General features: G+C 32.6%; 3 protein-coding genes across 7 annotated transcripts; 1 reads left to right on the forward strand and 2 right to left on the reverse strand.

The window, feature by feature from the left end:
• On the forward strand, nucleotides 1-26,205 carry LOC105429681 (cilia- and flagella-associated protein 52). Of its 3 annotated transcripts, XM_089077510.1 has the most exons (12): nucleotides 1-131; nucleotides 17,733-17,838; nucleotides 19,450-19,649; nucleotides 19,730-19,907; nucleotides 20,417-20,666; nucleotides 20,803-21,076; nucleotides 22,558-22,730; nucleotides 22,793-22,941; nucleotides 23,221-23,366; nucleotides 24,995-25,146; nucleotides 25,210-25,754; nucleotides 25,853-26,205. In XM_089077510.1, exons 2-12 carry the CDS (start codon nucleotides 17,799-17,801, stop codon nucleotides 26,101-26,103), a joined length of 2,358 nt encoding a protein of 785 aa, XP_088933636.1. In that variant the 5' UTR covers nucleotides 1-131; nucleotides 17,733-17,798; the 3' UTR covers nucleotides 26,104-26,205. The 3 variants fall into 3 exon arrangements, with proteins under 3 accessions (XP_088933636.1, XP_088933638.1, XP_088933637.1); XM_089077512.1 differs by lacking the exon at nucleotides 17,733-17,838 and having other exon boundaries at nucleotides 9-131; XM_089077511.1 differs by lacking the exons at nucleotides 1-131; nucleotides 17,733-17,838 and adding an exon at nucleotides 6,547-6,654.
• On the reverse strand, nucleotides 3,629-16,404 carry LOC105429666 (dietary and metabolic glutamate transporter). Of its 2 annotated transcripts, none has more exons than XM_025218901.2 (4): nucleotides 16,133-16,404; nucleotides 6,838-7,061; nucleotides 5,745-6,636; nucleotides 3,629-5,631 (listed from the first exon to the last, which is right to left on the reverse strand). In XM_025218901.2, the coding sequence occupies exons 1-4, from the start codon at nucleotides 16,155-16,157 to the stop codon at nucleotides 5,279-5,281; spliced, it is 1,494 nt and encodes a 497-aa protein (XP_025074686.2). In that variant the 5' UTR covers nucleotides 16,158-16,404; the 3' UTR covers nucleotides 3,629-5,278. The 2 variants fall into 2 exon arrangements, with proteins under 2 accessions (XP_025074686.2, XP_025074687.2); XM_025218902.2 differs by lacking the exon at nucleotides 16,133-16,404 and adding an exon at nucleotides 7,790-9,871.
• Atg12 (Autophagy-related 12) lies at nucleotides 26,059-27,704 on the reverse strand. 2 transcript variants are annotated; one of them, XM_089077514.1, is made up of 4 exons: nucleotides 27,464-27,704; nucleotides 26,810-26,972; nucleotides 26,574-26,710; nucleotides 26,059-26,502 (listed from the first exon to the last, which is right to left on the reverse strand). In XM_089077514.1, the coding sequence occupies exons 2-4, from the start codon at nucleotides 26,964-26,966 to the stop codon at nucleotides 26,380-26,382; spliced, it is 417 nt and encodes a 138-aa protein (XP_088933640.1). In that variant the 5' UTR covers nucleotides 26,967-26,972; nucleotides 27,464-27,704; the 3' UTR covers nucleotides 26,059-26,379. The 2 variants fall into 2 exon arrangements, with proteins under 2 accessions (XP_088933640.1, XP_088933639.1); XM_089077513.1 differs by having other exon boundaries at nucleotides 26,810-26,974; nucleotides 27,374-27,704.
• Nucleotides 27,705-27,722: the final 18 nt, after the last annotated feature.

Below are 27,722 nucleotides of genomic sequence, written 5' to 3' on the forward strand. Positions count from 1 at the left end.
GCAACGGGGGATAATGTCACGTGAAAGATGACGGAGCGAAGCGATGCGGGGATCGCCGATGTTCTCGGCAAGATGCCTGGCATCGCGCGAGCTCAGCACGACAGACCAGATGAAATCGAGTCAGGATTAAGGTTAGAATAAGTTACATTAGGTTAGGTTTTAAAAGGAGAAGTGTGGACATGCGAGAAAGATTTTATATTGAATTCACAGCAATCGCAAATCACCACTTCCAGTCTGGCAGGATTCTCAATGACGCACAAGTTTGTCACACATTTTGAACGTTTCAATGTGTGCGCATGCGAACACATTCTGTACATTTATATATTTTTTTAAAACATTTAATTTTCAATCAACTTAATGAAATTTCTCATAAAGCGCTCGCGATTGTTAATAATTCATGTTTAATATATTTTCGAAATTTCTGGTACATAAATTAAATCGCAAGATCTTTTTCGCACATCTCTATTAAATTTCTGCAAATGTTATACCTAACTGACATTTGTAATATTTGCAATGCGTAAACATCATTATCGCCCCGAAACAATAATAAATTCGATAAATAATAAATTCTTTGCATTTGATTTGAACCTATATAATAATTAAGCATAATTATAAATTATTTTGTATGATCAGAGGTGATGTATGCGTGTGTGTGGTGTGTTATGTTATTATATGTCATGCATGCGTATGTCATGTGTGTATATATGTGTGTATATATGTATGCCCTAACACATGCACAGTAAAAACATTTTGGATTTGTGTTAAAATCGGTCCTTCAAATTTTTGTGTTAAATAACCTACATATTTATATGTAAATTTAACACATGTCTACTATGTTAACTGATCTTAACAAATATAAAATGTAAAATTATTAAAATGATTTAAGAAATGTGTTAATAATACAATTCGTACGTATTTATTCAATATGTTAAAATTTACACAAAAAAAAATATTGGTTTTACTCTATAATAGGAGTGGGGATGACTTATTATTATTCTTTGTGTGGTTTCGGCACAATCTTGAATTTTGACGCGTCTCGACATGTTATTTTATATATTATCAATAAAAATTATTATGTTAATTGTAACACACAATTAACTTCAAATTAAGATCAAGAGTACATTTCTTTTTTGTTGAAATATTAACATAGTGTCGGTGTTACTACTTAACACATCCATATTATGTTAAATTAACACAAAATTTTGAGTGGACCGTTTGGGACATGCGATTTATGTTAAATTCAACACATTTTTTCCAACAGTATACTTTTGCTATGCACATTTACTTTGCTATACACATTTTTTTCTAATAAAACACACACATACTCTCTCTCTCTCTCTCTCTCTCTCTCTCTCTCTCTCTCTCTCTCTCTGTCTCTCTCTCTCTCTTTCTGCATTTTTACACATAATTATATAAATTTTGTATATAATTTATATTTTTAATAATATTTAATTAAATTATACATTTTATTGAACAAAGGCTACAATTGCTCTAATGTAATTAATTTTATGTCTTTGTTATTCTTTAATTAATTTTTTTTTGTTTGCAAGTCAATGAAAAGAAATAAATAATTTTAGAGCACACAACAACACATATATGTACATATATACATATATACAACGAGATGCTTGAATTAATGAATTACATTGGTGAAAAAAAATTGAGATCCAATTTGTGTCAGCAATTATCAGCCGTGATAGAAACACTGCCGAGAATTCCTGCATAATATGAATATAAATCAATATAACTTTTTTTCTTATCTATTATCGAACGATAATGATACGTGTGCGGTAACTTTGCTTAAGTTATTTGCTGTAGCAATTCCATGCTACAAATATTATAGTTCGCATTTATAGAATGTGTGTTTTATATATATATATATATATATATATATATATATATATATACACACATATTACACACACACACACACACACACACACACACACACACACACACACACACACATATTATATAATGTGTACGCGAAGTGTGCATTATCTTCCCTATCTCTATACTTAAAAGCAAGCAAGATAAAAATATCATTGATTTATAGAAGTACCATCAAGAGACGCACTTAAATGCAATCTGGATGTAGTTCTTTCACTTCAGAAATATTGAAATATTTTATATAAAAATATTTTATATAAAAATAAAATTGTGGCTGCCTGATATTTTTTTTTAATGAACTTTAATCGTTCTTTTATTCGTTGCATTTCGTTCTTTTATTCGTTGCATTTGTAACGAAGCATTTATGTCAGTAGCGTATGTATTATCTATAAAATGTACATTCTAATTTCGAGAGGAGAAAGAGAAGGAGGAGAAAGTGAGGGCGGAGGAGGAGGAGATGGAAGGTGCACGGGGTAAAAAATGTAACTAAAGCAAGGCACGTTACGCAAATGTGTCTTTTTGCCGAATCGCATTTTCCGCGTCTATGTGCAATCCTCGTAAGAATTGCATTCCTCGCGAAATATATCTTCGTAAGGTTCACGTATTTTTGTGGGATGAATTTAATCGTCCGTGATATTGTGGATGTACGTCCCGTGATCACGGCGTATCTCTCGCAAAGGAACGACACGCTCCACGAATGTGCGCGAATGTGTGTTTAGTTATTTTTCAGACATTTTTGTGACATTTTAAAGACATTTTATGACCTGATTTTAGACTTTATGCTGTTTGAGTAATGTAACAGAATTTGTTATATATTATTAGAGATAAATCAATGACAGATGTACAACGAGATGATCCAAAGAGATGATGCAATGATGAGTTGTACGAATTCCATTGTATAGGATTAATATATAATGCATTCTTTTAATTATTTTTAAATTATTATGAAGTAGATATAAGTAGTAACACACGATGGAACTTGTAAGCATCTTTGAGACTCATTAATCTGTCTTTCATTCCCATCATTTATTCCTTATTTACTGTATATATATATTATTTCAATTATATACCCAAACAGCACAAAGTCCAAAATCGGGACGTAAAATATCTTAAAATATTTTAGATCTCTTTTAAATGTCTTTAAGACATTTTATGTTTCAGATTTTGGATTTTATATTCCAGATTTTTATATTCCAGATTTTGGATTTTATACTGTTTGAGTAATTATTAAAAATATATAGTTTATTAAAAATATATATTTAATTATATATAATTATATAATGTTCAACTTCATAATGAGATAGATCAAGTGTCCTTTGATTAGAATTATCCAGTCATGTCCAGTTGTTTGTATAAGTTTAGATCTTGTTTTTAACAGTCTCCGATAAACGATAAAAAAAAAAATGTAGTGGGAGGTTGAACCGAAGATGTACAATGTATTCGGTACATTCATTCGCGTCTGATTTTAAATATTTATCGACGATATTATCGACGATATTAATATTATCACTAATTCCGCTCTTGATTATGTAACGCGTTGCACACGAAACATCGGCTGCTCGCTGCTCGAGAAAGAAATTTTGATTTCGTATTTTTGGCGGACTTTGGATTACGAAATTCCTTATTTGCACTCGCGTCCGTATTCAAACGTTTTGTCGAAACTCTTTGATTGAGGTAATCTCGGTGCATTGTCCGGACAGTTTGAGTACAAAACTATGATAATATAAAGCAACCCATGTAATTTTTTATAATTATATTTTGAATTTCATCAATAAAAAGTTTGTTTACTACAAATATCTACATAATGTCCTTGATTTTACTTGTTGTACTCGCAAATTTATTAAAAATATCTATTACCATCCAGTCTTTTATAGAAAAAGTTTGTTAATCCCTGAGCGATGACAGAAAATAATTCGATCGATCGATGGTGGATTTCGCGAAACAGATTCGTGGAATCAGCAGCGGATCATCAACGAATTAATAAGCCGGATACGACAAAGACTAATTTAACATAAGTTGTGAGCCAGCACACTGCGTATCTGTCGATATTTTTACAAAATATATGCTCGTTATAAAGTATGCTCTTGCAAAGTGATAAGAAATGTGCAAGAAACGACGCGGAATTATTTGAATATTTCCGCGGCGTGTACCAACGCGTTCTGCGAATCGCGTTAAGCAGCAAGAAAGAGATTTCAAAAAATTTTCGTTGGAGAATACATCAGTTATCTGTTTCTTGCAATTGGTATATGGTATATGTTTCCGCTTGATTCTCGATAAAGCACGCTTAAACTCGACGTTTATGAAAAGACGCGAGTATAATCGTCCACGACGCGCTTTCGTATTTAAGGCACTTTTAACGGCAGTTACGGATATAATAGCGATAGAGCGCGACGAATGGAACATATATAATTAGGTATGATGCATGATAATGCGATTATCGTGAAGACGGAGAACGACACGTGTATTACGTAAAATCCATCATAAGCTGAAACTGTCGCCTCGATTATTGCGTCACTTATTCGATTAACGCGAATATTTGACACGATATTTCATGTCAAATATTTCATGATATTGTTAAGTAACATATATATTGCATATCTATTCTATATTGAGCGAAATTTACGAAGCATAAAAAATAAAGAATTGATAGGTTGATACTTCTTAAAGCTTATTTATATTTTGGGCCGTTGGATAATATGGCTATGTTTAAGCATGACTGGATGGTTCGATAATTTTGTCAGTATATTACTAATTCGCAATAGGATTTGCCGAATCGAATTCTCGAGAAGAACTCGATTGCCTGAATGTATACTTCTATTAGAAATAGCGATATACTGACGATTTGGGCGATTAGTACTTTAAACTTAAAATTTGAACATTATTAAATTAAATTCACACTATAAGCTTACTTATAATTCTATACAATTTGTAATATGTACAATGGTTAATGGTCTATCGGCTTTAATTTACAGTTTCTCCTTTCACAACGAAAAGGCTCGCTTGCGTAAACGTCGCCGGCACGTTGAGCGCTCGCGATACGAGTTGACGTGAATTCGAGATGCATTCCGACTGTGCGACTTAATGTTATAAATTAATGCATAAAATTACTATTCAAGGATTATGCGCAAGAGATGTCAATGCGCATCTTTCTCGGGCATCTCTTCACGCGGATGTGAGATCTTCATTGAAAGTTGCGGCGAAACAACAGGCAGACCTTGAGAATGAGCTTGTCGAGGAAAGATGATGTCTCGGAATCGGATGGTCGTGAGATTATTAACGGGAAAGAGAGTTCGATTTGTTTCCCGTTCGTTAAGAAATAACGCTTTCTGTAGCATCGCGAGGAAGAATGTTGGAGGTAATATTTTTTCATCTTTCAATACTTCAATTTTCAATATTTCTCCACCGATTTCTTATCCTCCTTATTCTTTTCGGCCTTTGTTCCTTCCAGCTTCAACCGCCTTTCCTCCCGATCTCGTATCACAAAGTCGGGATCGTTCCAGTATTGAACCTCGCCACTAGCGAATATAACGAAAATTATATTCGTACCGATGAAAACGCCCAGGACGATCCAGAAGACGGTTCGCCATTGGGTAAGCGTTTGCTCGTGTGCCAACTCGCCAACGATGTATGGTGTAATAATACCAGTGAAGGCGCCGATTCCATTTACCAATGCCATCAGGGTACCAGAATAATTAGGACTAAGATCCAACCCATTGACCTTCATCCCAGGATAGAAGGTACCTGCAGAAAATAGACAAATGTTAAAAACATGAGAAAAGGTCCTTATCTCGCGTTTATCTCGCAAACTGCAGATTATAAAATTTTAAGGAATGATACAAATTTGCATTACATACCCATCAGAGCCATGCCGATAGTGAACATGGCCACCACTAGCGTTTTGTCGCACGAGGCATATGAGGCGGCGATAATAAAGACACCTGGACCTACGGAGGCGATCGTGGTGCCGAGTTTTCGTACGTTAGTACGCGACATGATGCCTTTAGTGATCATCCAGTCGGCCAGCCAGGATGATCCTATGCTGCTAAACCACATGACGAGATAGGGCAATGCTGAGACGAAGCCGTTACTCTTGATGGAATATTTCAGAACGCTGCTCATGTACTTAGGTAGATCAGTGACTAAAGTAAAGAAACCCCAATCGTGGCCGATTTGGGCGGTAATCAGAGCCCAGACAGGCAACGAAGACAGCATATGCCGCCAGGGCACCGGTGGTGGTTTACTATGAGTATGTTCGTTCATACGTTCATGAAGATATTTGACTTCGCGTTCGGAGATGAACGGATGCTCGTACGGATTGTTGTAACAAAGCAATACCCATATGAGGAACCATAGTACGCCGATGCCGCCGAACACATAGAAGACCGCAGGCCAACCATAGTTATGTATAATTACGCCAGACACCGCATTGGCGAACACTGTACCAAGTTGGGCACCAGCAAACACTAGTGAACCTATAATCGATCTTTCCTCCGGCGGAGTCCATTGCGCCAACATAGCGTTCAATGCCGGAAAGGTCGTGCCCTCACCGAAGCCCATGAGAATCCGAAGCACGATCAGGCCAGTTGACTCACCCCACGTAACCACCACCGGCGTCAACAGAGTAAATATCGCTGTTGAAAGAATACCGAGACTGAGAGAGTACTTGCCACCAAACCTTTCAGCTAGCATTCCGCCTGGCAGATGCGTGAGGACGTAGCCCCAGAAAAAAGATGAGAGGATAAGACCCTGGAGTGAGGAAAAAAGGTATAAAAATAAAGACAAATAAATACAAAGAGGAGCAAATGTAAGAATAAAGATAACAGCGAAAATAAAAATGATGCATGAAATGATGAAAATGATGCATCTTAAATGATGCATTTTATTGATAGTTAAAGATTTAGTTAAGATAGTTAAAAAATTTAAAATTTTGTGTAAAATCTTTGTTACCTGTGTACGTTCGTCCCAGTGATATCGATTATCATATTGATTGTTTGAATCATTATTTGAATTCGTTGATAAATTTGCGGGACAAGTATCGTCTGTGTAAGTATGATTTATGGGAATCACCATTTCTGTAATAGTGATTGAGAGGCAGACTCTCATGGTATAGGCATTTAGAATCGCCAGAAATCCCATGATAGCGAATATCCATCGCTGCGGCAATCGACCACCTACAATCATAATTTCGCAAACTCTACGTGATTAATTTCGTTGTGTTTAACAAACTGAGACAAACTTTAATCACTATGACTTGTAATTTTAAACACAAGCAATAATTGCTGCAACACTCACCGATTGCAAGAGTTTAGAAATAATGAAAAATATCATTGCGCATCAAAATTTTTTTATTAAAAAGATTTCATCATTGGTCAACATTGGACATATTCTCGGCTTATTATGTTAAATTTATTATTTTTTACGTCGACTAAAAAATAATGTCCTTGTCACTACATCTTGTATCTACATATTATTGCGATAAATATTATCACGTGATCGAATCACTACATCTGGCCAATAATTCAAATCCTAGCTAAGATGATAATGTTTGCAAATAAGAATTTTGCAATAAGAATTTCTCGAGAGAAAGAAGGGGAGTAATCGATATCATATTTGATTATCAATTTAAAAGAAAAATGTAGCTCTAGTTTTGAGCTGCCATGTTGTAAATTTGTTAAAAATAACGACACATGATGGGCAACATAAGCATACATTATCTTGAATGTATATATAAATTATATAAATTAAAAAAAACTAAAAAAAGATTATTAGGTGCTTAAGATTCTGTCGAGTGTTACTTATTATATTGTGTTATTTTTTTAATGTTATTTAAATGTAATCAGAAAGCAATACAATGTAATGAAAAGATCTTTGGGTATTACGGGTTAATCCATTTACTCACACAGAAGTTATTTGTGCATCCATCGCAAAGATTCACGTATCGGACTTTGATCACATTACTGTGTGCTTATCTCTGTTGTATACATTTTGTTATTCGATTACTTGTCGCTTGTTTCAAGATGTTATCAAAGACATGTTTTTTTTTTTTTTCTATAACTTTTTTATCCAATAAATCGCTCACGCGTTAATGTTTGTACGAAACTGTACTTTCACTATTCTACGGGTCCTACTTTTGACTTCGGCAAAACATTACGGCAACTTGCATTAAGACGAGATTTGGTTAACTAAACACATATGTCAGGTTACTTTCGGTTTAACTACGGTTCTCAGATTTGATAAAACTCATACAACATAAACTTTGCAACTATATTATAGCAACATTGTTGCAACGTTACAATGTTGCAGCAGTATTATTGAAATAGCTGTAAAATTTGTACTGTACAAGAAAGTGTTTTTAGATCTAATATTATGAAACACGAGGAAAATCACGAGGAAAATAATTTCAATGTGCGAGGCGAAGATGCTTGCGATGGGACTTCTTGATTTCGTTGAACTCGGTCAACCTTTGCATGGCAGTTTCTTTTCCCAATTTGGTGAATGAACCTTCGGCTGCGCGTTTTCTATTCTACGGCTGTTCGTCTACGATCACGCACGCACGCACGCACGCATGCACGTACCGTACATATGGTACGTGTCCCGATATACATAATGTGTTCCGGTGAACTTACTTATGCGATTCGATCACATTATAACGAAGAGGAACAATCGCATTGCGGCCTTCCGTCTCTTCAAGGATTTCGCGTTCAGGGTTGCGCTTTAAGAAGTACATCCTCCCTTAAAATTCATTCAGCCACGGAATGTACATCTTGCCTGACTTTTATCTATATAATGGCAATAGCTTGAACATCGTCCGTTCAGCTGTCGAATTGATCGCTATTCCTTCCTCGTACGCGGCTTCGACTTTCCTTGCCGGTACCTTCGACGAGACATCTCGAGGATGCAGTGGCACATGCGTAAAAATTTTATTTAGATCCCGTTAGCCTCATTACTTACATGGAGAACACTTGACACTTACGTCAAGTTTCTTAAACGTGAAATTTAGTCATTTATATTTCTAATAGATTATGTATGCAGAGTGTGACTCAAAAATAGATGAGTTATTATTATTATTAAGTTACTAATTAAACTTCTAGATTTTATTAAAGCTTTACTCAAACTCGATTAGAAACAAGCTTCATTATTTATTTTTATTTTCTTATATGTGATGCGACTGATTTTCAGATACTTTTTCAGATATTTATTCCTCTATTCTGTCGCATGTATATATTTGTGTATTTTGTCACATAGTGTTTACAAATTAATAATCGATCAGATTTATATATCGAATCTATGATTGGCAATATTGTTGATAAAAATATATGTATAATACATCAAAATATATTAATAATATATATTAATAAATATACAATATATATTAATAAATTATTAATAAAAATTAGTGTTCTACTATTTTTTCTGAATATTGTGTAGAAAATAGGCAAGCATACGATATATTTGAAAATTACAATTTTTAAATTTCCGTTGATTTATGTACAAAGAAATCGAGTATTGCAACATTAATATTGGAACTAAATAGTATATTCAAAATTTATATTTTATTTTAAAATTATTATTGTGATATGCATAATTAATTATTTTTATATTTTATACATATGTTAAATTATTTCATACAGTCCTACAGTAACTCAAATCTTTTTAAAAAATTATTAATTTTTATTATTTCTTATTATTATCGGTTGATTTTAAAAATATTGTTAATTAAAAGTTTTTGTCTTTTAGTAAAAAAATATTAAGTAGGAATATTTTCTTTCAGAAAAATGTTAAACATCATGTTGATTTGTTTAATTTTTTATAATTCGAATTTATATTTATTTGATGTTTCAAATGATATGAGCAATATGTTTTTTCAAATTTTGATAAATTTTTGTTACTACTGTACAATCTTACATGGATTGTACAATAGTAACAAAAATATAGTAACAAAAACATAGAATGTTACTATTCAATACAATCTCCAATACATACATTCTTTAATTGCAAGCAGAATTATCCTGCTCGCGAATAAATTGATTTGCAATGTCGGAAACACTTTTACAAAAATTACAAAAACGTTTTCGCAAAAGTGAATAAGAAGGAATAAGAGAAAATTATTTAGATCAAGTTTCCTCGAACGTTGATCGCTCATCATTGTTAAATAAACGAAAATTCCGAGGATTCCATTTACGATTAGATTTATTTCATTTGTCCTCTCCTTAATCTTGTGGCAAAGTTTCACGCCTGAACTTTTCTCGAGTACGCGAAAAACCGCAAAAGGAAAAACCGCAAAAGTGTTTCTTTTGCCTTGGAAAAAGTGGTCGGTGGAAATATACTGCATCTTGCAAAAATCTCACCGCCGCAGAAACGCCGCGGTTTTTTTGCGTGTCTTGCGAAAGCCGATGAAGTGCCGACTTGATCGATAATAATTATCGCGCGTGGCAGGCAGTAGGAACTATTTTTGCGGGAGGTGAGCCGGTAGCCTCCGAGAAGGGTTTCAGGAACAGGAAAAATTCCTTGCGGGAAGGTTCGCCTTCACCCGAAGAAAAGAAAGAGAAAGGAGGAAAAAAGAGAAGCGCGCGCTGATCGATGCCAATATGATCGGCAGCGTCTCAATTACGTCGCGAGATAGTGATCCTCCATTTGCCCCATATTATAAGACTAGGTATTAAAAATTCGTCAATTATCGGTATGAAACGTTATGTAATCGTCATTCGCGCGCGTGACGTACTCTTGTTTGACGTCGTGGCGCAATCCAATCATTGGGATATCATAATTGCTACCGCTTTCGCGCAGCACAGATAAGCGTGGCCGTGCGTCTCATACATTTACTTTAATTTTTTTCTTTCCTTTTTATTAGATGTCACGTTATTCTTTTTCAATATTCCCGTGCATTCATTCACACAAACGCGAAGCGGGCCGAAAGAGAAGATGTGATTGAGAGAGCCTTGATAGACAGCGATAGACAGGAAATGAAACGGAGTTTTGTTCTTTATTATTATGAAACTCACGAGAATTGAGATGTGTAATAAAGATTGATGTGTGGATATATTATATTATACCTATTTTATACAATGAATAAATTATGAAAAAATTATTGATTATTCTAGATCGCATTTAAAAGTAATACACAAAATTTTGCGACGGTTTAGAACTTGGATCAAAAATTATTTAAATATAAGGTAGGTAGGTATGTATTTAAATAAAAAAATGAGATTATTTTATAATTATTTTTTAATTACATTTTTATTAAAACACACGAGAATTGAGATGTGTAATAGAGATTGATGTGTAGATATATTATATTATACCTATTTTATATAATGAACAAATTATGAATTTAATTACACACTTCTACTTATTTATATAAATAATTTTTGATCCAAATTCTAAACCCAAGTTGTTAAACCTTTTCGTATTATTTTTAAATGTAATTTAGATTAATCTGTAAACTTTTCATAATGTTTTCATTGTAAATATAAAAATTTTAAAAAATAGGAATGTAATACAATCCTTAATATTCCTTATATATTAACAAGTGATAAACTGATGACAGCATTGATGATCAAACTTTATGAAAGTCATAGATTTGTTGCAATACACTTTAATTACTTGAAATAATTAAATCTATTGAATGGATACGAGATAAAATGACAATTGCTTTTGCGCAACAATGACAATGACGATCGTTAATCGATTTCTGAGGATTAATGCGAATTTTTTTTCCTTATCGGAGCTCAAATGAATTGAAGCAGCTAAAATAGATTATTATCGAATATGATATATCTGTGCGATATCTCGTCGTCTCGGGCTGCCTTTGGTGCGGAATTAGTAAAAAATAAACTTGCGACACACAACAATGTGATTTACGATCTCAAGGGTTCTAGAAATTGTGTGATATGTAAGACGCGCAAATCCGCGAGATTGCTTGCTGCATTTAATGGCGAGGGAGAAATCGTGAAATAGGTGCAACATCATCGGACTCACAGAATTATATTTGACATTTCAACGAAAGGGAAAAAATTGCGATGATGTGCAATTACGCAAGTTAATCGCGATTACTTGGTTTTCGCGCCGCGAATTGCGCAAACTTTAATATACAACTTTTCACTCTGAATTTGACGGAAAGAAAAGAATGCAGAGCGCATATATCATATTATCAGTTCTTTCTTGTTACAGATTAAGTCACCAGAAGTCTGTTCGATAGTTTAATCTGCGCGCGAATTAATCGACGCTATTAATTACAGTTACGAAAACATTCCACTGTCATCAACGAAGAGAAAGGTGACAAGTCGTTGTCGTCGATTCGTTCTTCAATAATCATTATGCGATTTATGTAAAAAAAAAAAAAAAAAAAAAAAACGATACCTTTAATTGCGAACTACTGCATTTGCCTTGCGTTTATCTTTTGTTTGCTTATTAATCAAGTGTCGATATAAAATTTGATAAAATGCGTTCCACAAAGATACGCACTCGCACGCCTGCGACTTAATTGCGATCGATTATTTAATTTATATTACAAGATACGTCGTTTATAAACATTCACGCTTTGGCGAGCGGGAATCACGCCCGTGCAAAATTCAATCAATCTCGATCGCAAGATCGCGTTAAAAAGCAACGATATTCTTCGCATGTCAACTTCTGCTAAAATCTGATATGGCGTGACGCGCTGTATGAATTCTCATGCGATCGTGGTTTATGGAAAATCAAATAAGTTCGCGCGAATCTATCCCGTTCAGTTTCAATCTATTTACACGATATTACGTCCGAATTTTATTCGCGATCATGTTGGGAATAATGCAATACATACTTTGTATATCCGGCACGCAATCCTTCTTTAATTTATAAAAATGCCGAAACACGCGCGATCGAACTTTGCGACTCAAGTTTATGTAAATACGCATGTGCATGTGAAAGAGCGCGTATGTATCGAAGAAGGCATAAACTAATCTGCATCAATCAATCCGAATAATTAACGTGGAAGTCGATTTGACATAACAGAATCGCATCTATCGCATTATCTTTCGAAACTTCCTGCAATTATGTCACACGAAAGTAATAATAATAATTTATGATATCATTAAGAGCAATTGTTGTAAATTCGATCGACATCGAATCATGCTTATTAGTATTGAAAGCACTTGTAATTTCGATAAATACAAAAATCTATATATTTTGATAAGGACTCTAAAAAAAGACAACTTATTGATTGATTAAATACGACGAGCAAATCAAGTTTATCGGTCAGATAATTTTTCTTTTATTAATTTACAATAAAATTTATTCGGTAAAGTTGTAGAAAAAATATCCTTAACGAGTCGCAATAGACTGATTATGGGATACAATAAAGCGCAATAAGTCGCGAATCTCGCTACCTTTTTTTTCGATGAGTGATTGTTTTTCCGGTCAAAACCTTCGATTTTAAATGTGAACGACGATTATACAATAGAGGCGCGTTTCTCTAGATATTCTCGATATCCATAGCCTTGCCGCCATCAATTAATAAGTTCTACGGTGGTGTGCAATGTAGCGTGTAAAAACGACTTGTCACTGACATTACAATTGACAACGCTGGTAGCAGCATATAACAATTGCTTTTCTTCTTATAAAGAATGCCGATTGCTTACTTATCGGACGTTATCTTATCGTGCGATAAGTATTGCGGGAAGTATATGTCTAAAGAGAATGAAGATTAACCGATAATATTCTTTCTCTCTGTCTCTCTCTCTCTCTCTCTCTCTCTCTCTCTCTCTCTTTTTCTAAATCTACTGTAATTACTGATTGTTTCAACAAATTCTAGATGGTAACAAGAACGTTGTTTTCCATGGCGGAGTGGATCAATGTGCGCTTGCAATTTAATTTCTATAATTAGGCTCGCGATCTAAACTATTCCCTGAACGACAGTGATTATGTTCGTAAATAAACGCAGCATACAATGATCGAACGAATGCACGCGGTGCAAGTAGCTTATTATTTAATTTATGTGTTATTAAGCGTCGCGAGGAGCCGCGAGCACAAGATTGTTAATGTCAAATGATCGATCGCGAAACTTCGATAAGGAAGATCATGGAGCAAGGATTCTTGCACATTGAAATCACCATGACTTATAGCATTTAATTCATTTACAACTTCGAAGAAAGGGTCGTCGACATTTGAAATCAGTTAATCGTGTGATTTTTGCCAAAAAATTAACAATAATTTTTACATGAATTTATTAAAGTTTATTTGGCATTTATGATATTTGTTTTAATTACAATCATTTAAAAGTGCTGTGCTTTTTGTAAAAAAATGTAAAATGTAAAAGTAAAAAATATTTTGATAATATATTTGTAAAATTTGAAAAAAATTTACGTAAATTTATATGATATTGGTTTTTTGTTTAATGAAGAAATTAACTATGTAAAAAATATACGAAGGCAAAATTAATTACCCAATTTTTTAAAATTAATTACGCAACCTATGGGAGAAAAAATGTCAAAGTCGAGCATATAGATAAATACCATATGTTGAATTATGATTAAAATATAATAATATTGATTTTCTGTGAGTACTCTGTTCAAATCAACTTTAAAAATATAAGCATAATGCAATTCATTATGATCGTATTATTTATTATGCAAAGTTTCTGAATGACTGATTATTTGAAATTATAGTATTATATAATTATATCAAGCTGAACTTTAAAACATAACGGTTTTTTTTATAAACTGATTTTTTATTAAGTTTTTCCCGTGAAATCGATTTTTTATGCTAGGCTATTTTTAATATATCGGACAGAATAAAGTATTTTAAAAATTTATTTTTTTATAAATAATAATTTCTTTTTCTTAAGAAAATTAAAAGAAAAGTGTTATGAATAAAATCAAAACTCTATTAATCAAGATATTGAACTTATCTTTGATTATTTTCGATTATCTTTCTACTGAAAGGAAAAATGACAAACTTTCTGTTTAATTTAATATATACAATCACTTCCAACAATTCTGCGATTATTCATTTATTAAAATCTCATAACGAACGCATGATTCACGGATGTCGCATAAGCAAGAGACGTTTGCACCTCACGTATTTTTGCTATATAAAGAATGTAAAAGAAAAGTGATCTTGATAGGGAGATGTGATACGAGCATCGATTTCTGCAGGTTGATCGTTACGCTATCAAAGATTACAAGAGAGAGAGAGAGAGAGAGAGAGAGAGAGAGAGAGAGAGAGAGAAAGAGAGAGAGAGATTGGTTTCAGATCAAGCTTGATCGATAGTCGACAAATAGAGGAAAGAATCGGAGTTTCCGGGATTTTGTTTTATTTCTTTCACTAGCTTTTTGCTTCCGATCCTTGCCTCGAGAATCGAGTCGATTGGTTCCGTTAATTCTCCTTCCGATCCGATTCAGCTAAGAGAAATGATTAATGACTGACTAAATAATGATTAATTATATGATTAGATTGCTGGATACATTTGCGATTACTTGAATGTTAGGAAGTGCTGAGCAAACGAACGGGTTGTAATTAATGTCAAGGCATTTTCCGTGATCGAGCGAGCGTGAAAGTTGATAGATTATTTAGGCAAATGCAGCTTTAACAAATCAGGATTTCTGGTTTATCGATGATTAACTTGCGGCAAAGTCGCACTTTGCAATATAATGATAGATACAATTTTTTTACTCTTTAGTTGAATCTCGCGAAAACGTAAATATAGCATATAAAATTCATAAACATTACGCGTTCTGTTTGATGGCCAAAAATATCAGCGTTTTTTTGTTATATTAGATACATGTCGATCGATTTGTATATTTTGATAAAAACTCTATTTCTATATAAAATATATCGAAGACTGCGCGTGCTAACTTCAATCACGTGCTGATCGAAAAGACACAATTTCGAGAAAACTTATGCGGTATGCGCGATTCTATCTTCGCATGCTAATTCATCGCGATAGCTTCACGGTCATATCACCCACTTAAGAGATTGCAAAATATTCAACGTCAATCTGTTTTTTTTTTGTATGTTCTACATACCGACGTTCCTCTCCGCTACAATTGATCTAGTATTCAATAGGTACGAACTCCTGATATCGATGAAACAAATCATTCATTCGTGCGCGCGCGCAATGATTTACCGCAATCGATAGAATTGTTGATTAGTATCAAATCACTCGGAATCCGCGAATTGATGAATAAGAAATCGGTCAGATACGCGCGTTTATCCAACAAACGAATTCTCACGGAGGGAGCTATAAGCGCGAGATCATACTTACAGCATGCTTTCCACGCGGAAATCATTTTTGAAGGGAATTATCCTCGGGGAAACACGAATGCGCCGATGATTCCTTTTTTTTCGTTTTTAATAAATTGTTAAAACCAAAACTGTTGGCGTTCTGGGCGAAATTGCCCTTTCGAAGGCTGCAAGGACTTCCCGGGCTTCCTGAATGCAAAGACACCGACGCGGATGGACTCCGCTCCTATCCTGTCCCCGGCGAATCGTACGCACGTGTCACGAGCGACTGAATCCGGCACCCTCGTTAAGTTCGCTTTATATCTGCATGTGTGCTCGTCGCGCATTATCCAGGGTGGGGAATGACAGAGGAACAGGTAAGAGCGGCGAGGAGGTGATAAACTCAGCTACGGCTGCGAATTGGTCGCGTGCTTCGACGTTTTTGAGAGAAATAGAGGGAGTCGATTGTCTCTCTCTAGTTTTTCCGGACAGCTTTATGTCGAATATTGAATTTTATGACACTATGCGCATCGGCAGTGAAGAGAAATCGTTCTGACATCTCTTTTCCGCGAGGAAACTTTTCGCGATACGTATACTTCTAAAAGAAATGCGCTTTCCAATTTTCCGAATTTTGTGCACAAAATTTTTTTAATTTTTGTTGAACATGTATCTCACATATGTTACGAATCTATACTTAGCAAATTATAAATCTAAAAAGTTGCTCTAAAAATAGAAAGAATAATTTTATTGAAGTATCTAAAAATTTGTTAAATATAAAATTGAAAGTAATTTTGTTGGATCATTAAATCAATTAAAAAATAATTATGTAGTATTATTATCATACATAAGCATAAGCATGATAATAATATTACAAAAATATAATATTTTAGGAGCTAATTTGAACGTTCTACATAATTATTTTGGTGACCTAACAAAATTATTTTTAGACCTATATATATATATATATATATATCTGAATCAACTTTTTAAATACTTCAGCAAAACTATTCTTTCCGTGTAAAGATATTATAAAATTTGTCTATGTTTCTGGAAAAACGTAAATATTACGATCGAAACAAGTTTGAAAATTGGATCGGTTCTGAAATAATTGCGAAATAAAATCTTTTTTATTTTCTAAATTTTTTAGATTTCGAGAAATTTTTTCAATCTCAATCAAGAAATGTGGAATTTCAATTGAATCAGATTGACAAAATTTCATTCGGAATTGAATTGAATCAATTATAAATTTTAATAAACAACATAATTATTGTTGTAAAATCACTTGCGCATATGTGAAATAGAATGCACTGTTACTTTACTTAAAAAAAAAAAAAAAACAAATAGCTGTATTGTTTTTCTTAATGGGAAACATAATATATAATATTGTTAATATACATATGTGATTTATTTAAGCTTCCTAAAATCTAAAATTTTTGAACAGTTCGAATTCAAATCATAGATTCAAATCCAAATAAAATCAAATCTTTTCTGATTCAACTCAATTCATATTCGAATAATTCGCATATCTATCTCTACTTCTTTTTGTCGCTTGTTGAAAGTATTGATTTTTTTAATGTTATCAGCTCGGTCTGTTGAATCGTCTGTGCTCGAAATAAGACATTCATCTTCAATTTTATTTTCAGAGTGGAATTACGTGTCCTTCGTAATTGATTCCTCCGATTTGATAAATTCTCCTCACGTGCAATCTCATGGCGACGCATCCGCGACATCATCACCGACAGGTCGCGTGTACGTAAATTCTGATTTATGTGACTTTTTTTCACCCAGACATCCGATGCTGATCGCGATATCAATGCTAATTATCTCGTTTCGAGCAGGAAGCAAGGCTACTGAATCCAATGCGATGCATTTTCCAGTGCAATGAAAATGATAGTTTAATTGTTTGCCACTTTATATCAAGAAGTTAGCGATCCAAAGTTCTTTAAGCAATTTATTTCAATTAAAAAATTATATATCACAACCTATACAATTCTGTAAATATCTTATATTTTTATTTTATATAGAGATAACAAAAAAGATAGTGTGCCGATGTTTCTTCACGTTCACGTTCTAAACAAAGATAAAGCCATATGCGTTATAATATTGTGATTCTTTATCACAATTATTTCATTATTTGATTTAAATAAAAAAAAATCTCATTCAAAATTAATTAAGTATATTAATCATATTAATCAATGTATAACATATGACACATTTATATTATTTGAAAAATTTATGTAGAAAAATTATGTATTTTTTGAAAATGAAAAGATAATCAATCGGTATGAACGAGAACTGTGATACTAACAATCGTAAATAAAGTGCTATAATATATAAGAGAGAAATCGTAAATAAAGTATATAATATATAAGAGAGAAATCTTATTGAAAGAGGAGATGTATTTTAGATGAAATTTGTATATTCGCAAATTTTTATTGATTATATTTTTTCATTCATTACTGCAAAAATTACATAGATTATATAGATATATATAAAATTATATAGATATAGATATAGATATTATAAAATATTATATATATATATATATATATATATATATATATAATATTTTAAATTTTATTATATAAAGTGCATAGAAATAATATATTTCTATAATTATTAATTATATTGGACACAATAATATGATGTATTTTTAATAAAAAATTTTAATTTTATATCTTAATTTTGTTGCAAGACACACGCAAATATATGACAATTTAAAATTATTTAAAAAATTGATTATTTCTTATATTTGTGTCTGATATAAGGATAATCATTTTTGCATTTTGATGAGAGTGTATGGGGTGTGTAAACAGTCAATTTATCACCACGGTGACGCCGTCGTTGTTTCCACAATTACACAGTCTACGAATTTATGTTGTGTCAGCATAATATTATTGTATAGTATCATTGAACAAAGCGATATGGAGCCTCAGAATCTCGAAGCGATTGGAATAATCGCGTTTGATGGTTTGTGCGAGAAGCAGCAATTTTTTTTATCTTATCTTTCATGATTTTATTTTAGATGGGGAAATGCAGAATTCTATCGAGCTTAACAAATTAAGTGAATTTCGAAATATATTGACGGAATTGGAAGCGAATTAAGCGAAATGGATGATTAATAAGATTGATTAAATAATATTGATTAATATCAATCAGATAAAAACATTTTTTATTGCAGGAGATTTAAATTTTTGAAAGATCTGAAAACAATACTTTGACGACATGAAATTTTATATGGCGTGTTACCTTTCTATTTTATATTTTAAATTAATTTTACATTTATTTATAATTATTTACTGTATTTGTTACGTTTCTTTCGAATTGTACATATAATTATACATACGTTCACTTTCTAAGGTATAACGAAAAACGCTCTACACTTGCATCCGGATGAAAAGCACATCCTCTATCCGATGGGCCTTAAGGTTGCTATAAAGAACATCGAAACTGGCAAACAACGATTCCTCAGCGGTCACACGAACAATGTTTCGACATTGTGCGTTTCTCCGTGCGGCGAATATATTGCTTCTGGTCAAAACAATCATCTTGGTTTCAAGGTACATCTTTAATATTCTCATATCTAATTATATCCGATATTATATTCACTTTTATTGAGTGGCATTTTTTCGCTTCACAGGCTATGGTAATCGTATGGAATTATAAGGAAGGCACGATAAAAAGCAGTTACGAGACGCACAAAGTCAGCGTCGTGGATTTGTGTTTCACCAGCAACAGCGATTTCCTCATAAGTCTCGGCGGCAAGGACGACGGCAACTTAATCATCTGGGATGTCCGGAAAAGTTCTCTTATTTGCGGTATTCTTTTCTTCAGAATGTTCTTTCAAATCCACGCCAATCTGCACGGAAAATCTTAATCGCATATATGAGATTTTTGTAGATAATTAAATTTACAAAGACAGATTTTGAATAGATCTCGTTATCGATGATTATACCATCACGATGATTATCGATGGTTTGATGAATGTTTTGCAGAAAGACAACAAATTTTGCACAAAATTTGTAACGTCTAACAATGTCGGTAAATTGTCGCCAGAGAGTCTGCTGATATGCAATGCCAATCTGTTGGCAAAACATGTCAGCAAACTTTATCTTGACAGATCCTGAGATTAATGTAAACATATGGATCTGTAATAAAAATCTAATCGAATTCGCTGCCAATCGGTCAGTAAACTGCTACAATTTTACTATCTAGAATGTTTGAATGAAGAAACACGAGATGTTTTTCTTTCAATTGGTTCTTTCAATCTGCACATAACAAATTCAACACGTGAATTTCAAATATTAAAAAACAATTTTCTACACAGGATCGTTCGCCAGCAATGACATAAGCGGCGATGCATATAACATCGCAAGGACGCATCTTCACGACAAATGTTTCGTTACCTCAGGCGATAGGACATTGAAGATCTGGTGGATCGAGACAGAGAAGCGCAAGATGCACGGGATCGACATGGAAGTGGGCAAATTGAAGCGCATCATCAACTGTATCGCCGTGGACGAGAGAGATGAGATCGTTTATTGCGGCACTTCTTCCGGTGATATTATTAAAGCAAGGTCACATAGAACATATATTTGCAATGTCTATTATTTAATTAAGATTTATCTTTTAATCGTGATATTGTGCTTCATCTTCGTAGTGATGTTATTTACTTACTCGTCCTCGTCGTTTAATCATCTTCTTCCTTTGCAGATTAAACTTGCATGATGATTTGCAATGTGGCGAACCGGCGCGCTTGCCGGTAATGGTTGGTTGCTACTCGAAGATAACGCGTGATCCAAAAAAAATGAAGATAGGTGAAGGTGATTTGTATGCAGGAGGAGTGAGGAGTCTACTACTTCTAAAAGATGGAAAATTGGTGGTTGGTACTGGTGACGGTGTCGTCGAATTGATTCAGATAATAAACAAAAAGAAGAATCAAACGCACAAGCCGTCAAAGTTTCCTAATACACCGCAGATACTTACAGTAAGTCATTTAAGTCATTTTGTAATATACGCCTACACACACACACACACACACACACACACACACACACACACACACACACACACACACACACACACACACACACACAAGGAAAAAAAAGAAAACGAACCTTGCAATTAATAGAAATGAAGAAAAATAAAAAACAAACAAATATCTAAAAATTTGGCAGATATAGAGCTGAAAATAATTTTATTAGATCATTAAATAATAAATTAAATAAGATAAATATTAAATAATTATGAAAAATGTACAAATTAATTTCCAGAATATAAAAAATCTTTACAGCATTATATATAAACGTTATATATAATAATTTGAATAGCCCAATAAGATTATTTTCAGATCTTTCTATATCTAAATTTTTAGATACTTTAGCAATATTTTATCCATAAAGTTCCTGGTGAAAATATTTTCCTGAATCTTTTTTAAAAATTATAAAATAATAAAATTATAAAATTATATGAAAAAGAATAAATTGAAGCATTTTCTAGAGAAAAGTAGGAAACGTTAAAAAGGTATTATATTTTATAAAAATGAAAAAACTATAGTTTTCTAAAAATATTTTTTATTTTCTAATTATTTCTGCAATGTTTTTTTTTCTTTGTAAAGATATTTGTAAAAGAAATTTCTTAGAAATTTAAAAATTTCTGAGAAACATCTATGATTAGAATTTATTGAAACAAATATAGATAAATTTAAATATTTTTAATCATATTATCTTTTTTTCTTGGAATTATTGTTCAAGATATGAATTTCTGACTTTCATTGACATATTCATTGATCATATTTTTTTAATAATTTTTGTAAAATTGTGCAACAAAATGTTTCTGAAAATTTCAGTGAAATATTTTGTAGGAGGAATTATTTCAGAAAAAATATGTATTATTCAACATTTTCTGAAAAAAATATTAAAAAGTATATAATTTTAACAGTAGAAGTATTCATTAAAAATACAAGTTTAGAGAACACATGTATCATTAACAGAAAAATTATAATTTTATCCTAAGGCGTTTTATTTTGTATTCTTTCAGAAAAAAATTAAAAACTTATGAAAATCTTTAAATTGTATAAAGGATATAAGATAGATAAAAAAAATATCTTATGTTTAAATAGAAAATTTCAAGTTTTTTTTATACATTATCAGAATTTCATTACAGACAAAAAAGAAAATTTTATTATTTCGTCTATTTTTATATTTATTTTTATATTTATTTTTATATTTATTTCTATCTATTTTTATATTTATTTTTATATTTGATAAAGTTTAAAAATGTTTTATATTCTATGAAAAATCTAATTTTTAGAAAAAATCATATATTTTCATAAAATGGTTTTCATCAAAGTATTGATACAAAATATCGCATTGCAAGGAAAAATTAGTGACAAAAATCATTAAACATAAAAATAAATTGCGGAGTATTTACAATGACCGAATTGTAATTGTTATCTGTTTTTATCAGCATCAAGCGGAGAATGTATGCAGTGCCGTAATGTCCATGATTCTGTATATGAACAAGTTCGTGTTGATTGGGACATCTTGGTGCGAGATCTATCAAATTCAACTGTCAAATTTTCACATGCGTCTACTCATCACCTCTCACACTAGTTGTATATATAGCATTGCATTTCCACGGTAAAGATATCAAATTCACAACGGATTGACTGAGTTCGATTAACATTATTCTAATATTGTAGCAATCATTCGAAGATATTTGCAACAGGCAGTAAGAACGACATCAGGCTGTGGCAATTGGAAAAGCAGAAGGAGATAATTCGTATCACCGTAGCGAATTTCGTTTGCTCTAGTTTACAATTTGCGTGCAATGATCAAGTGCTATTTTCCGGTATGCATGTCTAGTTCAGTTTATATGTTACCGAAATTTTTAATATTTCAAAAATTTCATATAACGTTACAATTTTATAATATTTTTCTATTGTTATCTGCACAATTGATAAGGATTACTATTCCTAACTTCAGCACATAATAATCTTTCATTCATCGAAAGTTCTTCGCGCACACTTCAAAGTTTCTCACAATTGCGATTTATCGCATATGTGTAAAATAACGCGAGTTATTTTCATGTCTAAACTGCACAAAAATTTTTATTGTTTATATATTTCAGCTTGGAATGATGGTATAATAAGAGCGTTTAGGCCACATAACGGGGAATTCTACTTTTCCATTCATAACGCACATACGAAAGCAGTGTCGACGATTGCAGTCACAAGCGACGACACAAAGTTGATTAGTGGTGGCTGCGATGGCCAGGTGATTTATTTTGCTTTACACAAAGTATATCTTTTAATATCGGATTTTAATTTGAAGTAATAAGAATAAGATTTACTCTATTCTATGGAAAATTAATATTAATTTTATGTACTATGCATATACTAAATTAAACCAAAAGCATTGCACCTAGAAGCTTAAAGGATCTACATCAAAGAACTTATATACATAGAGTAAAGGAGCCAGTTAAGAATGCGTGAGCAGATAGAAGACAAAAAATGAGAGGCCCATCAGCATCCTTGTTGCGCGCAATATTAAATAAGGATAAAGATGGCCCTCTCTATATTTTTTTTCTTTCTATTGCCTAACATTTCTACTTACAGGGATCCCTATGCCTTCTCTACTCTCTATATATATATATATATATAAATAAGCTCTTTGGTCTACATAGGACTACGCAAAACGCAGATCGCAAATGCGCATGCAAGATGACGATTTCGCAAGTTTATATGCGACTAGTTGAACCAACTTTAATAACGAATTCGATTCATTGCCGATTCACTACTCTAGGTTAATGCACATTAAAGATTGCTATATAGAAAATATCTAATGTAGTAACATAATATTATTTTTTTGATAAATTATTAATTTTATAATTTTCATATTTAGCTAAATAATACGAAATTCATTGTTGACTATTTATATAATTGTTTTGAAATATTTATATATTTTTACATTTGAATAATTTTATGTATATCAGCGTTTATAACAGCGATGTGTGCTATCGCACTAACGTGCGCTAAGGGGACCCACCTAAAAAACCTACATTTAAAATTTGTGAAATGTGATGAAACACAGCAAAGAGAAAAAAATTCAAAGAGTTCTTCATGATCGTAATTTTTCATGTACATAAACATATTATCGTAGTGTCCTTTTAATTTACGTGTTCTATTTATCGGGCGAATTCATCACCTTCGTTTTTTTTCTTTTTTTTCTTTTCATTAGAAGCTTACGTAAATTTAATTCTGTTATTAATGCTCGATTCCACCAACGTAGAATAATTCTTAGAACTAGAATCAAGCATGGTGCTAAGTTGATTCTTAGAACTAGAAAAAGATGAAGAATAAGTTGAACCGAGATTAAAGTTAATCTACGTTGATAGAATCGGGCATTATAAAATAAAAATAATAGCAAACGTTTGTCTTTATCCATTTTATCTCAGAGTTCACAATGTTTCAAAGGTTGATAGTATATAAGAGTAAACAAACAAACAGACAAGACAAACTTACAATCAGTTGCGTGATGCGTTCAATGTAGATGTAAGAAATAGACGACCGTAAGCGAGCATTAGAGATTCGGAATATAAACAGTTAACGGAGAGGAGCTGTCGCGGTCGTGCAGACTAAATGTCTTGGTAGTAGGCGAGGGAGATTCCGAGTTCAAATCCAGTCGGTTTCCGTTTATTTTTTCGAATCTAATAAATATCTTTCATAGACCCTTGCAACGTGAGATTTGCGTCGCGCGAATGCGTCCTGCGTTTTTTCTGCATTCGCGACTTGCGTTTTGCGTCCTATGTAGACGGTCCTTAATAATTTGACTCTGTGCAAATGCATTATTCGCACATTATTCATTTAGTTCACCAGTAGTGTAAGGATGCATTCGATTTTTAGGTGCGTATTTGGGATATAAAATGTAATGTACGACGGTTAATTAGTATTCTGAAAGAACATCGTGGCCCGATAACATCCTTACACATTTCGAGCAACAATGAGAACTTGATCAGTTCGAGTACAGACGGCACGTGTGTCATCTGGGATATAACGTAAGTATACGCCTGTAAAGCATTAAATCACTGTTAGATGTAAATAAAATTCTTTCGTAATAGACGCTGCATTAGGAAATATATTCTCATGGGGAACACGATGTTCATGACGGCGCAATTCACACCGGATGGCATTCAAATCTTGACGTGTGGTACAGATCGAAAGATCGCCTACTGGGAAACTCTGGATGGCTCGTTGGTGCGTGAAATTGAAGGTTCCAGCATCGGAACGATGAATTGCGTCGACATCAGCTCAGACGGACAATACTTTGTCACTGGATCTAACGATTGCACTGTCAAGATCTGGGAATACGACAATGCGGATCTCATCTATATCGGTACTTCGCACGCCGCAATAATCACAGCGTGTAAATTCAGCGCGGATGGCAACTATATAGTAACGGCCAGTGCTGACGGTGCGATTATGATTTGGAAATGTCCGTCAGTGAAAGATTTCAAGTCTGCAGACGAAAAAGCATCTGGTCCCGCACACAGCTTGCCTAGTGGAGATAGAAATAAATTATCTTCACAAAAAGCGGAAAATGAAGAAGGCGTCATAGTGAATCGGACTGTACAATCCTCCAAAACATCCACTTCGTCATGTTTAAGTGAGCACACCATATTTTCAAATATATGACAAAGCTTGATACATTGCAATTTACGTTTATTTAATAATATTAAATTATATAATATTAATATTCATCAGATGATCAAAAGCTGTTGTCTGCTGTCTCCGATCAGAGTAAAGGATCTAAAAAAGAAATTCATGAAGAAAGAATATCCGTTTGCAAGTGCGCGTCGCTGAGTTCAATGAACTCCAAATTAAGCACATGTATACCGAAATGTCGATGTAAGGACAAAAAGAGCGACGGATCATCCAATAAAGCGAAGACGCCGGAAAAACCGAAGGAATTTTCGGATTCGGACAATAAAAAGTTTATTACATCAAAGACATAATATATGATCATTTTATCAGGCTGACTTATTTATACTCCAATATCGCTACATTGAAAGAATGATGATGTACATGATATACAATAAAACCATGACATCTTTGTACTTTTCTAACAGAAGTATATAAAATTCCTTCAAGATTTCTCCTATAAATAAGCTAAAAATCAGGTGTAATAATTATATATTATACATACAAAAAGTTATAGAATTATATCACAATGTTAACTTATATATTATTATTAGGGAAAATTAATTTTAATAAAATAGCATCAAGGAATCTCAACCCCATGCTTGACTTTTACAGTAATGTATGACTAGCTTTCCATCAGCGCCATAGCAGTCATACAAGTTCTTGACTGTTTGATCGGGAGCAGGTGCAAACGTCTGATTAATATAGAGAAACTGAAAGACAAAAAATTTGTCATTATTTTACTATCGAAGAAAATATTTTGAAAAAGGGATACTTAATATACCAGTCTTTCATTGGGATCCAATTTAAGATACTTTTTTATGAATTCAGAGATTCGTCCAATAGGATTGTCTTGAGAGACCGACCACTTCTTTTGTTTCATGATTGGAGCATTGGCAGTAGCTTTCAGCAGTATATCAACTATGAAATTTACATCCAATACATCAAATACATCCAATTTAAATATACTTCATTATGTGCATTTGTAAAATTGCATGTGTAATAATAATGAGATCATACTCTTTGTTTTGTCTCTCGGTGCTGTTTGAAGTCCATTTCGCGCTGTATTCCCTTCGGGAATAGTTTCTAGACTAGTTGGCACCTCTTCAGTGGTTGAATTATCTGGTGTTTCTTCCATCTTCACTTCAGTTGTACTTACTTCTTCCTTGGTTGCCATGAATATATCTATTATAATAAAAGCATAAGATATAATAACAATTATTTTATATGTTTATTAAATAAACGAATAAATAAATATATATACATAATTTATTAATATATATAATTTTACTGTGTCATTTAAAAAAAAAAATATTTTTTAAAGCAAAAACAATAATTATATTTTTTTAATATTCATCGGGTGAAAATATGAATGCCTTTAATCTTCACTTAAATAATCACACAATATATGTCATACATACATAATATATTAATTGATTTGTATGTAATTCTTTTTACTAAAATAAAATAAACAATACTTAGAAAATCTGTAAAGAATTGAAGGAAAATGATGCTATATATATATATATATATATATATATATATATATACAGCTGATTATTTCGGTTTGATAGACTGAATTACCAGAGAAAGAAAAAAAACAGTGATCAATAATAAATGAATCACAATTGCAGTTGATTGCAATCAGTATAAAGCCCATATCAGATTACTCACTGTAAAAGTCAACTACTGATTATCAGTGAACTAATCACACCGACTGACTAGGGATACGTTCCTTTATTCGCTCCAAATACTGTCAATACCACGAATAGCGTTCCGATATAGAGAGTAGTGCCAGAAAGGAATCTGAGAGCGGTCACGCCGGCCTTTTTCGTAATATCGTAAAAATTGCTGTACACTACCGCTACCAACGTCTATAATTGAGCTGTGGAACTACAAGTCACATCTATTTTGTGACACTGCCGATAAAATC

The sequence above is a fragment of the Pogonomyrmex barbatus genome, unplaced genomic scaffold (genome assembly GCF_055798465.1).
Source record: "Pogonomyrmex barbatus isolate J1 unplaced genomic scaffold, ASM5579846v1 scaffold2, whole genome shotgun sequence".
NCBI lineage: Eukaryota > Metazoa > Arthropoda > Insecta > Hymenoptera > Formicidae > Pogonomyrmex > Pogonomyrmex barbatus.

Excerpts from the sequence above, each read along its gene's own strand:
- LOC105429666 (XM_025218901.2), bottom strand. The coding sequence starts at position 16,157 with ATGATTTCCGCGTGGAAAGCATGCT. Across the intron at positions 7,062-16,132 it reads TTCCGCGTGGAAAGCATGCT|GTGGTCGATTGCCGCAGCGA; the intron begins GTAAGTATGATC and ends TTATGATTGTAG. Across the intron at positions 6,637-6,837 it reads ACTGGGACGAACGTACACAG|GGTCTTATCCTCTCATCTTT; the intron begins GTAACAAAGATT and ends TCCTCACTCCAG.
- LOC105429681 (XM_089077510.1), top strand. The coding sequence starts at position 17,799 with ATGGCGACGCATCCGCGACATCATCACCGACAGGTCGCGT. Across the intron at positions 22,731-22,792 it reads TATAGCATTGCATTTCCACG|CAATCATTCGAAGATATTTG; the intron begins GTAAAGATATCA and ends CTAATATTGTAG. Across the intron at positions 25,147-25,209 it reads TGTGTCATCTGGGATATAAC|ACGCTGCATTAGGAAATATA; the intron begins GTAAGTATACGC and ends CTTTCGTAATAG.
- Atg12 (XM_089077513.1), bottom strand. The coding sequence starts at position 27,449 with ATGGGCTTTATACTGATTGCAATCAACTGCAATTGTGATTCATTTATT. Across the intron at positions 26,975-27,373 it reads CTGTTTTTTTTCTTTCTCTG|ATATATTCATGGCAACCAAG; the intron begins GTAATTCAGTCT and ends TTATTATAATAG. Across the intron at positions 26,503-26,573 it reads TGGATCCCAATGAAAGACTG|TTTCTCTATATTAATCAGAC; the intron begins GTATATTAAGTA and ends TTTGTCTTTCAG.